Below are 13,645 nucleotides of genomic sequence, written 5' to 3'. Positions count from 1 at the left end.
GTCTGGTAAGAAGCCCAAATATTTATGACTCATTAATTTTGACATGGTGCCGGGGCAATTCAATAGTGAAAGAGAAACATTCCTACTAATTCTCCTGGTATAATTGTGTAACCACTTGCAAAAAGATTACTTCAGGCCTGACCTCACAGCATGTGAAAAAAACAACTCAAGATAGAGCATAAATCTAAATGTAAGAGGTAAATCTATAAAACTTGAAGAAAAAAAACATAGGAGAAAATCCTCATGATATTGGGTGGGCCAGATTTCTTACATATACACCGAAAGCATGATCCATTTAAAATAAGACAAATTGGACTTCATCAAAATTAAAAACTTTTGCATTTCAAAAAACACCATTTTATCTGTAATATCTAAAGAATTCTTTAAAAAATTAAATAAACAAAAAAAATAAAGAACTCTTGAGAAAAATACAAAAATAATGCAGAAGGAGGAGGAGGAGGAAGAGGCAGGGGGAGGGGTAGGAGGAGCAGGAGAAGCCATAAAAATGAACAACCCATTGCTGTGCAAAAGCTTCTTATCTTGATGAAGTCCCAATAGTTCATTTTTGCTTTTGTTTCTTTTGCCTTAGTGGATGTATCTTGCAAGAAGTTACTGTGGCCAAGTTCAAAAAGGGTGTTGCCTGTGTTCTCCTCTAGGATTTTGATGGCATCTTGTCTCACATTTAGATCTTTCATCCATTTTGAGTTTATCTTTGTGTATGGTGAAAGAGAGTGGTCTAGTTTCATTCTTCTGCATGTGTATGTCCAGCAATTGCACTGTTGGGGATTTACCCCAAAGATTCAGAGGCAATGAAACGCCGGGACACCTGCACCCCGATGTTTATAGCAGCAATGTCCACAATAGCCAAACTGTGGAAGGAGCCTCGGTGTCCATCGAAAGATGAATGGATAAAGAAGATGTGGTCTATGTGTACAATGGAATATTACTCAGCCATTAGAAACGACAAATACCCACCATTTCCTTCCGCGTGGATGGACCTGGAGGGTATTATGCTGAGTGAAGTAAGTCAATCGGAGAAGGACAAACAGTGTATGTTCTCATTCATTTGGGGAATATAAATAATAGTGAAAGGGAATATAAGGGAAGGGAGAAGAAATGTGTGGGAAATATCAGAAAGGGAGACAGAGGGATCCCTGGGTGGCGCAGCGGTTTAGCGCCTGCCTTTGGCCCAGGGCGTGATCCTGGGGACCCGGGATCGAATCCCGCATTGGGCTCCCGGTGCATGGAGCCTGCTTCTCCCTCTGCCTGTGTCTCTGCCTCTCTCTCTCTCTGTGACTATCATACATAAATAAATTAAAAAAATTTTAAAAAAAAAGAAAAGGAGACAGAACATAAAGACTCCTAACTCTGGGAAATGAACTAGGGGTGGTAGAAGGGGAGGAGGGCGGGGGGGTGGGGGTGAATGGGTGACGGGCACTGAGGGGGACACTTGACGGGATGAGCACTGGGTGTTATTCTGTATGTTGGTAAATTGAACACCAATAAAAAATTAATTTATTTTAAAAAATGAACAACCCATCTAAAAAAATGAGTAAAATATTTGATATGCATTTCACCCAGGAAGACATGTGAATGGCTGAAAGCACAAGAAAAATGAGTGGATGCCCTTAGTTACCAGGGAAACACAAATCAAAATCACAAAGAGACACCACCTCACACCCACCAGAATGGCACCAGTCCAGAAAATAGGCACTAACAGGTGTTGGCAAGGATGACGGGCAAGCGAGCCCACCGGAGGTTGTGAGCGGGACTGTGAAGCGGTGCAGCCACCACGGAGAACAGCCTGGTAGTTTTCCAAATAATTGGAGAGTTGCTGGATGACTCAGGACCCCAACCCCGCTTGGCACAACCCCCAGAGATCTGGGGAGGGCTGGCTTTTACAAAAATGCTCACAGCTGCATTCTTCCTCATAGCCCCAAGGTGGGAACAACCTAAATGTTCATTAAATGGGAAATAAACAAAATGGATAAACAAAATATGGTCCATCCACAGGATGGAATAGAATCGTATTCAGGGCTGGGGTGCCAGCACCACTACTACAGGAAGGAATCCTGAGCATGTGTTCCTGAGTGCGAGGAGCAAGGCCACATGTACGAATCCCTTTTGTATGAAATCTCCAGAGGAGAAAAATCCATGGTGCTGGTTTCCAGGGGCTGGGGTGGGATTGGCCATTGATGTGTGGTGGGCATGAGGGACCTTTCTGGGGAAGTAGGAATGCTCTAAACTAGATTTTGCTGGAGGCTGCACAACTGTGAGATATATAGTAAAAGCCATGAAATTGTATGATTATTAGAGATGAACACCAGGGAATGTGAAGTACAAGGCCAATAAAGTGGTTAAAAGGCAGTGTGACCTAGAAGCCGTTCTGTCCCTTGACTGGGGCAGAGGAAGAAGAAAGAATTGAAAAATATTTCCAGGGGCACCCGAGTGGTTCAGTTGGTTGAGCAACTGCCTTAGGCTCAGGTCACAATCCCAGGGTTCAGGGATTGAGTCCTGTAGGAAGCCTGGTTCTCCCTCTCCCTCTGCTGCTCCCCCTGCTTATGCGCGCGCGCGCTCTCTCTCTGTCAAATAAATAAAATCTTTACAGAGAACAAGAAAACTATTTCCAAAACTAACCCTGCGATTGGATCAGAATGTTCCCAGTGCTGGTGCCTGGGGCAGAGCTCAAGGTGAGGTGCGTCACTGAGATCCTTGGCTTAGTCACCAAACCCATTTCACTCTGGGATAGTTTCCACTGTCCCCTGCAACATCCCCCCCTAACCCCGTCCCCAAAACAGAACAAAATCAAGACAAAGCAGGTGGTGATGGACACGGGTCCTTGTTCTCTTCAGCCTACAGGAAGGTGGCGGCTGTTGACCTGTCCTTCGGAATCTCCAGGTCCATGTGGCCCCCGCTGCCCGGCAGTGGGTGCTAGGGCTGCCAGCCTGGCACTGGCTCCCCTTCCCCTCAGCGTGGCCAAGCCCGCTAACGCCCGTGTGCACACAGATGTTGATGTTGGCTCCCCACGTGCACAGCAGACCACATAATTGTTTGATATTCACTTCCCCGTGGCTCAGTCAGGCCAACTTACACCAGCTCACACACGGATATTAACGTGGACTTTCCGCATGTGTGGTGGACCGCGTAATCGTTTGAGTGGGGACTCTTGAGACAGGCATGTCCCTATCTGGAGTTTTAAAGGTCAGCTGCTACAGACATATCCTGTTGCTTTGTCCATGCGCCTCCTTCCTTGTAGCTGGAAATCAGTAGTGATGGTGGCCCATGTCGAGCCCCTATCTCACCAGAGTTGACCTCTCACTGCGCAGCACCTGCCTGTCCTTGACATTGGCACCCAGTATCACCCACACCTCCTCACCAACACAATACCCTCACTGTCTGCCGTCCATGCAAGGCCAATCTCAAAAGTGGACCCCCACTTTTGCTTTGCCTCACACTGCTAGACCAACCTGGCTGTGCATCGGCTCGCAGGCCTGGACTCTAAGTTTCAGGCAGGCTTCCATGAGGTCACTGAGGGCCTGGGAGCTTTCCCTGTCTCTCGTCCAGGGTCCACATGGTTGGCTCATCCCGACGGGGTTCCTACTGTGGTTCTCAGACATCCCCTGCCAGTCTCCCCACCATGTCTCCCCTGCTCCTTCCAGAGCTGACACCAACCAGAGGATGGGGTCACTGTGAGCTCAGCCAGACTCACCATGGGGCTGGGAGGGTGCTCAGTGCCCAGGAGGACATCGGTCCATGGGGGAGGACGGAGGGAGGGGAACCATTGCTGGGCGAGCCACCAAAGTGCCACCACAGGCTTCATGGAGCCCCTGACTTCCTGTACTCCCATCGCTCCAGCGTGCCCAACAGCCTGAGGACACTGTTGGCTGATCCCAGTGATCTCTCTGAGGCCTCAGAAAACCAGCAAGGAAATGCCCAACCGTCTCTGGGGACATGAGGCTGCAGACTGGATGGGACTGGTCCCAGCAACCCTGTTAAAACCCCTGGGGAACTTTTGTGGGGGCTGGGTGAATTTTAGGCAATTTACATGTTTTCTTAAAAGTATAAAATTATGGGGCACCTGGGTGACTTAGCAGTTGAGCATCTACCTTTGGCTCAGGTTCATGATCCCAGGGTCCTGGGATTGAGTTCCACATTGGGGTCCCCTCAGGGAGTCTATTTCTCCCTCTGCCTGTGTCTCTGCCTCTCTGTGTCTTTCATAAGTAAATAAAACCTTTTAAAAATAAAGTATAAAATTACAATACAAATATATTGGTGTCTATTTAGTGCCAACAACCTTTTTAAAAATTCTGATTATACAGCTGATCCTGAAATAATGTGGATTTGAACCGCATGGATCCTGTTACCCCCGGATTGTTTCCAGTAAGCGCAGGCTGGTGCTGTAAGTCTATTTTCTCTGCTGTATGATTTTCCTGCTGACATCTTTCCTGAAGTTCCCCGTGTGGTAAGGACAGTGTGTTGTGCACAGAACTGCACCTGTGAGCCCATTGGCTATTCATGTGATCAGTAAGCCTTCGGGTCAGCAGTGGGCTATTAGTAGCTCAGCTTTGAGGGGCCTCCAAAAGTATACGTAGATTTTCGACTGCACGGGGAGTGGGGGGGTCCAGTGCCCCTAAGGCCCACATTGTTCAAGAGCCAAGCACACAAAAATCAGAAGTGCTGAGAATTCAAAATTCGGAGTAAAAATCTCCCTTGTTCAGCTCAGCACCCCGAGGCCAGTATTTCTATTATTGGTTTGGGACGGTGGCACCCCACAGGCAGTTACATCCAAGGACCCCAGAAAAAACAGGAAAAGAGAAAAAGGAGAGTCTCAGAGGGGGTGGGGGTCCAGACTCCCCATCCCTGCCTGAGCCTGGCCTGTGCAAGCCTCTGAGGCACTGGGCCCTCCACCCCCACTCTGGCCCCACCGCCTCTACCCTGAAAGGGGATGAGAGTCATGGCCCCTCCAAGGCCAAGGCCATTGGCACCTGCGAGCCTCTCCAAGGGCTGGCTGGTCCTTTTGGCCTGGAGGTGTGACACCTGGGGACATTGGACAGATGCATGCCATTTGGCCCACAAGTCCCACTTTTGGCAGTTTATTAGATTCACTCTGCTTGTGTTCAACACCTGTGTGTGAAGATGTCCAGTGTTTGCAGGAGATGAGAGTAGGTGTTTTCCTGTGGAATGCATCAAAGTCATGCTCTTGAAAAAACGGAGAGATGTTTTTAGAGCATCGTGCACATGGGCATGGAAATTCTGAAGCTGTTGGCAGCCATGGGCTGAGGACGGGTGCTGAGTGCCCTGGTGGTGGGTGACGGTGCTGAGGCCATCACGGCCCCCTCCATGGGTGCCTGGTGGTGTGACAGCAGGTCCCAGCACTATTAACATGTGAGCGCTACCTCTGCCTGGGTATGAAAAATTGTTTTCTTCAGGTTTTTGATAAATTATGATCTCCAAAGGGTGTTGTGAATCCCTGCATGTGGTTTCAGACTCAGAGGCTGTCTCGTGATTTCTTCATCACCCCCGCATTGCCTCTGAGACAGGCAGAAATGGCTTATTTCATCTCTGAGTCTTTCACCAAAAAGGACTTTCCCAGAAGGAGCATCAGTGTCAAGCCCGGCCCCAGAGAGGAGCCTCTTGGCGCTCACCTGGGGTAGGCAGAAGGGCAGGTGCTCAGGGAGGAGCCTGGTCTCAGGGCCCCCACCTGGGACATCTCCAGCTCCCCCACAGCTGTGAGGGTACGGGGTGGGTGGGCGGGGGTGGATTTCGGGAGGCAGGAGAGCTTCAGGGCAGAGGCCGGGGGCCTGGGTCTGCCCGACTGGGTCTGAGGTCCCGGAGGCAAACAGAGGCAGAGGCAGAGCCACTCTGTTCCCTCCTCCCCGGCGGCTCCAGCTTATGACACCTCCTTCCGTGCTGCTCCCCGGTCCTGACCCAGGTCAGTAGGGAATGTGCACACATTGTTGTCCTGTGGCACGGGGGCAGTTTGGGGCAGTTTGGGGCAGTTACAGGGCTGGCCCTCATGCTGCCTGCTCAGAACCTTCCCAGTGGCAGAGATGCCTGGTCCCCAGGAAGAAGCCCGGCCAAGAGGTTAGTGTGCTCATAATGAGGCCCCTGCACCAGCCAGTGATGGGGCCTGTGCTGGCCAAGGCCGAGTTGGCGGGATCTGAGCACTGACCACATTGGGGAGCTCGACATGGCTCCCAGGCACCTACTGGGAGAGGCCTGCCTCTGGATCCCACTCTCTGGGATCTGCCTTGTCCAAGGAGGGTGGGAGCAGCCCCTGAGAAGCTCCCTGTGCTGGTGGAGGGGGAGACAGGTTGGCAAAGCCTCTCCTGGCGGCAGTGTCTGCTGGCATTGAACTAGCAGCCAAGATAGGCAGGCACGGATCTAGGTGGCCTCCAGGCACACTCCTGTTTGTGTGACATTCACCATGACACAGAGCAAACTAGAGGCACAAAGGGGTCCTGTGTCCAGAAAAGCCAGGGACCTAGCAGGAGCTCAAGGAAAGAAAGAACTGGAACAGAAACACAGCATGACCTTTCCTGGAAGCAGCCCCTGGGCAAGCACAGGCCCTCCCACTGCCCTGCTGCTCCCGGGGGCCAAGGTAACGTGCAGCTCAGCTCTCCCCGCTGCCCTCGAACCTCCCCCGGGGACCCCGGTGAGCCGTGTCGTGCACCAGCGTTCCCTCTATTTCCCTGGTCCATTGCTGGGGCCCCAGGACAACAGGGCCGCGCTCCTCTGGGGGCGCTGAGACCCTCGGGGCGGCCTCTGCACCTGCTCATCGCTTGGGCCGCAGGTGTCTACCTGTGGTTCCCATCACCTCCTCATACTAAGACAGTTTGACTGCGTTTCTAATTCTTTCCATCAGTCTTGCTAGAAGTTTGTTTCGATGCATTCTTCCCAGCCAGCTTCACCACTCTTGGGTTCCCCCATTTTAAAAATACCTCAGTTCTTCAGTTTCCATTCTTTGTAATTTTTTACCTTCTAATTTTCTTTAGGCTACTTTTATTACTTCTTGATTTAAATGCTTATAACTCATGTATTTTTGTCGTTTCAGGAGTTTAAACAATAGACATTTCTTTCTCAGAGTTTTGAGGCTGGAAGCCCGCCAGCCTGGCACCCACAGATTCATCCTATGTGAGGGGGCCCCCTCCCTCAGAACCTACTCACCCTCAAAGGCCCCACCTCCTCACCCCACCCCCGTGGAACTAGGCATTCAGCACGTGAATTTGAGGGGGACATGGACATTCAGCACGTTTTTATTTATTTATAAATAAATAAATTTTTAAAATTATAAATTAAATAAATTTTTATTTATTTATAAATAAATAAATTTTTAAAATTATAAATTAAATAAATTTTTATTTATAAATAAATAAATTTTAAAAATTTTAAATTAAATAAATTTTTATTTATTCATGAGAGACACAGAGAGAGAGACAGAAACACAGGCAGAGGGAGAAGCAGGCTCCCTGAGGGGAGCCCAATGTGGGACTCAATCCCAGGACCCCAGGATCACGCCCTGGGCCAAAGGCAGGTGCTAAACCGCTGAGCCACCCAGGGATCCCCAAAGTGTGGGTTTATCTTCTACCACTCTGTTCATTGTGGGTTCCATTTTCACGGCCTTGTAGCCAAACAGGATAGATGCTTTGTATTGTTTCTTGAAATTTCTCACGTTACCTGGCATGTGGACAATCCTTATAACTGTTCCGTGTGTGTTTTAAAAGAATGTAGTTCTTGGGGCAGGGTCTTTGTACACACAGATTTTTATCATTTTGGTTTGGAATCTCCTGCATTGGTATGAACTATTAAACCTGCGGCCTCTGTTCTGGGTGGAGAAGGTTTAAGGCCTTCCGGCGTGACCGTGGATTTGACAGGAGCCCTGGCTTCTTCCAACTGTTTTCGCTTTTTGTATTTTTGCTGCAGCTTGCCTTCAAACTCATGGCTATTGTATCTTCTTGGTAGATTGCTCCTTATGCTGTTTTTGTACGGGTTCTCTGTTTATCCTTATATAATGCTTTTCACCTTAAATTGTGTTTGGTCTGCTCTGTCTGCTGTGACGTGTGGGGAACCAGGGTGATGTTGCCGGGTGAGTAGGTGGGGGGCAGCTGGTTCCCATCTGCTTTGTGGGTTGGGTCTGCACTCTCCCACCTCCCTGAACCCTGGGCCCCCACATGATGTCATGTGTGTGCACACTACACTGTCCCTGTGGCCACCTGCCTGTCGTGGCTTTTCCCTTCTAGGCCCAATCCTTCACATGCAGCAGACAGGGCGCATCAAAATGCCCATGTACCTATCTTGACAGGAGTGTAGATAGTCCCCTTAAATACACACAGGGTCATGTTCACATAGTAGGTCCCTTTCTTGATGCTGAATTCGAGGTTAGGAGGCATGCCCAGGAATACAGGAGGGTCAGGGAGACCAAGCCCCATGGTTCTCAGGTCCAAACTGCACTCCCTCTCTGGCAGTCACACGTCTGCCCAGTTGGTGGGGATGGGCCACTGGCACTTTACACATCTCCCCTGGTGGCTTCCCTCACGGAGAGCCTCTACCTCCTGCGCTCAGACCCACTCCCTCCTGTATAATATTCGTAAGTCTGTTCTTCTGGCCTGTGGCACCGCTGGTTGCACAGTGGTGGTCTGTGCTGGTTAACAAGAGTTTACAGTTGAAAATAATGACATTTTATCCGCTCCACTGCAGAATTGGCCACGGTTTATGGGCGGGAAGGGAGCGGCCAATTGTCTGTGCCAAGTCTCCTGGGGGCCCTGGGCCGAGAGGGGTATAAAGGGTGACCATGCCCTTCGCACAGCCTGTCCAAGCCCAGGCGAGCAACCTGTTGGCAGCTGTGAGCACAGACCCCCTAGACATGAAGACCCTGCTCCTGACCATCGGCCTCAGCCTCATTGCGATCCTGCAGGCCCAGGATCCCCCAGCCTTGGGAAAGGACACTGTGGCTGTGAGGCCCTGATGGGGCAGGGTGGGCCGGGGGCGCTCAGGGAGAGGCACTAACCGCTGTCTCCAGGGCAACGGTCAGACAGAGCAAGACGGTTCTGTGCCAAATGAGCTGCGGGTGCGGAGGGCCCTGGGAGTAAGGACACCTGAGGTCCTAGCTGGCCTGCAGGGCCTGGCCTCTGGCGCCTGGAGGTCCGGCAAGGGCACCGGGCATCTGCTGGGGAGGGAGGTGGGCCGGGACATGCTCTGTGCCCCCAGTCCTGGGGTTGGGGGACAGCCTCGGGCTGCAGAGCAGGAGGGGGATCCCAGGGGAGCCAGCCTGTGCCCTGAGGAAAGTGAACCTTCTCCAGGTGTCAGGGAAATGGTATCTGAAGGCCATGACAGCAGACCAGGAGGTGCCTGAGAAGCCTGACTCAGTGACTCCCATGCTCCTCAAAGCCCAGAAGGGGGGCAACCTGGAAGCCAAGATCACCATGCTGTGAGTGTCAGCGACCAGGTGGCCCGTGACCTCCCTCAGCAGCACCCCCTGTATGCACACACCCAAGAGCCAGTGTCCAGGTGGGACCAGCAGACCACGCAGTGACCTGGGCAGCCCCTCCTCATGCTCAGCACCGGGCAGCTTTGAGGGGGTGCTGCCACAGAAGATGCCTCACTGGCAGGGAGCGCAGAGGACAGGAGAGGCCTCAGAGGGGTAGCACTGGCACACTGGGGGAGCTACTGCCCCAGCTCCTCCCGGGGGAGCCCCAGGGAGCTGCCTCATGTGGCACCGAGGGTCTGGTCGGGACTTGGGTGGGAGATGTCAGTGGCTCCGTCAGCCTGTGCCAGACCCAGGGCAGCACGCGGCGTTGCCCTGGGCTGCTGGAGACAGGAGGGACGTGCCCAGGGAGGCATCACAGGGCTCCTGTGTTTCAGGACAAATGGTCAGTGCCAGAACATCACGGTGGTCCTGCACAAGACCTCTGAGCCTGGCAAATACACGGCATGTGAGTCCTGGAGCCTGAGCCGGGCAGTGCCCTGCATGTACTGGGGGAGGGGGTGGCTTCAGGAAGCCGGGGCGGACTCGCAGCCTGAGAAGTCCGCTCCTGCCTGACCCCTCAGTGCCCACTGTCTCCTTGCTGAGCCAAAGTGCCTTATGGTACCAGCACCGCACCCCAATTACTAGTGGGACGGATCTGTCCCCAGAAGGGCTGGCCTGCAGGGCATTCCAGCCATGTCTGTGCCCAGGTCAGGGGCAGAGGGCAACCTGGTTGTTGGGGACTGAGCACCCCGTGCCCCATGTGCTTCAGACCCCTCTGCCTGGAGCCTCTCTGGGACCCGGCAAGGGGGGCCCAGACCCGGGTGGGAATGCATGGAGGCTGGGTGGTGTGCCCAGCTGGACCTGGGTGAGCCCTGGTTCTTTCTGGAGAACCACGAGGCCTTTTTAGGACACGTCCTGCTGTCATCCCACAGACGAGGGCCAGCGTGTCGTGTCCATCCAGCCATCCCAGGTGAGGGACCACTACATTCTCTACTGCGAGGGCGAGCTCCATGGGAGGCAGATCAGAATGGCCAAGCTTCTGGGTGAGGCTCACACATCCCAGTGCCTGCAGACCCTCCCCCCAACCCCCGGCCCGCTCCAGGTGGCTTCTCCTTCTGGCTGCTTTCCCCCCACCACCACCCTCAGGGAAGGACTCATTGCCATTCCTGGGGTTCAGGATTTGGGTGTCCAGCCCGGGTCCATGCCCAGCAAGAACACAGGAACCCAAATGTCAGGGAGCAGGCCAGGCTTTGCCTGGGGGGCTGCACCACCTTCCCGGGGTGGGGGGAGCTCCAAGCGTGTGGGGTCCTGCCTGGGAAGGAAATGCCTCTGTGTGGGGGGCTTGGGGAGTCCTGCAGCTGGCCCCCTGCTCCCCAGAGACACCCAGTGTGTCCTCCCGGGTCTGCTGCTCCAGCTCCTGCTACATGCCCACAGCTCCTCTGCTCCGCCTTTCCAGCTGCTTGCCTGCTCTGGCCCAGAGCCCTCTGGCCTGGCCCCCATGGGGGTGCGCGGGCTCCCACCCAGGTTGGGGTGCAGATGCTGCCTGCTCGTGTCCCCTAACCTCATGCCTCCTGGTTTCCCTGACAGGAAGGGACCCTGAGCAGAGCCAAGAGGCCTTGGAGGATTTTCGGGAATTCTCAAGAGCCAAAGGATTGAACCAGGAGATTTTGGAACTCGCGCAGAGCGGTAGGAAGGATGCCTGTGCCTGGTCCTGCCCAATTGCCTCCATGGTGGAACCACCAGCAGAGTGACATTTTAGGAGAACACACCACATCCAACTCTGGCTGTTCTCTCTGGGCTTGTCTGAAACCTTGGCTGGCAAGGGCCCTGGGGATCTTCTGAATCATGTGTTTCCTTCCTTCCACAGAAACCTGCTCTCCAGGAGGACACTAGGGTAAGTGGACAGTTGCAGAGTCAGTGGGATTTCAAGAGGCCATGTCCCACCTGGGCCGGGCAGGTGCAGCCATCCAGTAGAGTGGCCCCTGGCAGCGAGCACTCCACGGGCCGGTGTGCAGGTGGGCGATGGACCTCCCGATAGGCCAGTGTGGGAAATCCCTCCTCACCCCTAAACAGTCATCGTGACTCTGTTTACCCAACGAGTTGCTTAAAAGATTCAGAAACATGGTGACCCATGCACGGGATGCCTCCGATCCCCTGAGTCCCTCACTGGCTGTGTGTCCTTTTGGAACTGGAGTTTCAGAGACTTGCGTCAAGGCTGCTTGCCCAGTGCTGGCGGAGCCAGAGTCTAGATCTGCATTCCCGCTCCTCCTGTGCCCCCCACCCCCGACCTGAAGTCACCTGTCACCTTGTCACAGGTTCACACTTCACATGACCTACTGGGCTGGGAGCCTTGGGGGCGGCCCACGGGAAGCTTCCCCTTCTGATGGCTCAGGTCCAAGGGCTGGAGCCCCCAGGAGCTGCCCCTGGACCCTGTGCAGCCGCCCCTCGGGCTCCTGCCACAGCCTGGGCCTCACAGACACCCCCTCCCTCCCAGGGCAGGAGGCACTAGCAGCGGTTCTACGGCAGCCCCGGGGCAGCAGCTCCATGACCCTCTGTCCTGCAGAATGCAGAAGGATCTCCTCCCCCGAGCCCACCTGCTCCACCCCTCCTGCCACCACCACTCCCTCCTCCCGGCCCACCACCGTCTCCTGCTTCCACATAAAAAGCTTCTGCAGGGGGATCCCTGTGTGGCTCAGTGGTTTAGCGCCTGCCTTGGGCTCAGGGCATGATCCCAGAGTCCCGGGATCTAGTCCCACATCGGTCTCCCTGCATGGAGCCTGCTTCTCCCTCTGCCTGTGTCTCTGCCTCTCTTTCTCTCTGTGTCTCTCATGAATAAATAAATAAAATCTTAAAAAAAAAAAAAGCTTCTGCAATCCCTGGTGACTCTGTCTGTCTGTCTGTGGGGTACCTCGGGTAGGCTGGGAAGGGGGCAGGGTGGACGAGCCAGGGCAGGAGGGATGCGAGGACTGGTGATGTCCTGGTTCTGGGCAGCGGTGCATTGGTCCAGCGGGCAGGAGGGTACAGGCAGGGCCAGGGTGCTGCAGCTCTGCCTGGGGGTCCTGCAGGGGCTTTCTGCGGGGCTGGCACCCACGAAGCTCAGGTCGTGGGTGGTCTTGGGGTTGAGGGACAGGTCTGATCCATGGGGAAGCACAAGTCAGACTTGTGGGCTTGGGACAAAGGGAGCATCTGCCCGGGTGGGGGATGCAGGGTGCCCTGGACCCTCAATATTGGTCCTGCATCCAAGCCACCTGCACAGGGCGGTGGGCGGGGGTGGAGCTCCAATCAGGGGTGTGGCTGGCACTGGAGCTGTCAGCCAAGGAGGCCAGCCTCTGCTTCCCAAGCTGCCCCGTCCAGACTCCTAGCCTCCCTCTGGGTCCCGGCTTGAGGCTTGCCAGGTCTGAGTCTGGGTTTGGGGAGTGACATCTCTGGAGTAGAAAGTATCACATGTATCATTTTGTTCAGATACCTTTGGGGGTTTCTGGTGTTTGATAAGATTTAAAAGCTTCTCTGACAGCACAACACAGAGAGACACGGTGACACACTGGGAGATGAAAGGGAGCCTCTGCATACGGGGGCTGCCAGGGCTGACCAGGTGCCAACCTGTCAGGGAGGCTCTTGTGATGCATGTGGGGTGGGGAGAGTGGGCCGTCCCGGCTCCCCGTGTGGACTGCCTACTGACCCAATCTGGGGGGCCTGGAGCAGAGGCCACGCAGCACCCGAGGCTTCCTTGGAGCAGATGCTCTCGACACACGGCTCCATGTCCAGCTTCCCAGCTCCCAGCTCACCTATGACGGGCGCACGGGTGTCTCCCCGGCTCACCTGCAGCGGGGTCATGGGTGTCTTGGGGCAATTTCTCTACTTGGCTGCACTTGTGAGGCCAGGGGAGGCAGCTCCGATCCTGGAGGGCAGTCTGGGGGCCTGGGGTGTCCTGCTGGTCCTCTGTCCCTCGTGCAGTGTCTTTGGACCCAGCCTGTGGGTTCAGCTGTGGCTTGAAAGCACTTTGTTGATTTTCCTCCCCGCCCCCCCGCCCCCGACTCAGGCTCCGCTTCCTCCCACTTCCTGGGCAACTGCCACATAGACCACCGGGGGATCTGGGGGAGGACATCCATTTAGACCAGCCTGCCCGCAAGATGCCGTGTACCGGGCTGTGGGGAGGAACCCGTCTGCGGGGAAGAGAAA

General features: G+C 54.3%; 1 protein-coding gene across 2 annotated transcripts; it reads left to right on the top strand.

The window, feature by feature from the left end:
* The first annotated feature begins 8,836 nt into the window (after positions 1–8,836).
* Positions 8,837–12,293, top strand: LOC112906955 (major allergen Can f 1). Of its 2 annotated transcripts, none has more exons than XM_025982085.2 (7): positions 8,837–8,953; positions 9,300–9,427; positions 9,862–9,932; positions 10,399–10,509; positions 11,054–11,152; positions 11,334–11,360; positions 11,966–12,293. In XM_025982085.2, the coding sequence occupies exons 1-6, from the start codon at positions 8,864–8,866 to the stop codon at positions 11,357–11,359; spliced, it is 525 nt and encodes a 174-aa protein (XP_025837870.2). In that variant the 5' UTR covers positions 8,837–8,863; the 3' UTR covers position 11,360; positions 11,966–12,293. The 2 variants fall into 2 exon arrangements, with proteins under 2 accessions (XP_025837870.2, XP_025837869.2); XM_025982084.2 differs by having other exon boundaries at positions 11,961–12,293.
* Positions 12,294–13,645: the final 1,352 nt, after the last annotated feature.

Source organism: Vulpes vulpes, chromosome 2, assembly GCF_048418805.1.
Source record: "Vulpes vulpes isolate BD-2025 chromosome 2, VulVul3, whole genome shotgun sequence".
NCBI classification, from domain to species: Eukaryota; Metazoa; Chordata; class Mammalia; order Carnivora; family Canidae; genus Vulpes; species Vulpes vulpes.
Note: the sequence above shows the minus strand (reverse complement) of the source record. Positions and strands in the feature narration are given on the sequence as shown.

Coding starts and splice junctions, on each gene's coding strand:
- LOC112906955 (XM_025982085.2), top strand. CDS start 8,864: ATGAAGACCCTGCTCCTGACCATCGGCCTCAGCCTCATTGCGATCCTG. Junction 9,933..10,398: donor GCCTGGCAAATACACGGCAT/GTGAGTCCTGGA, acceptor GTCATCCCACAG/ACGAGGGCCAGCGTGTCGTG. Junction 11,153..11,333: donor TTTGGAACTCGCGCAGAGCG/GTAGGAAGGATG, acceptor TTCCTTCCACAG/AAACCTGCTCTCCAGGAGGA.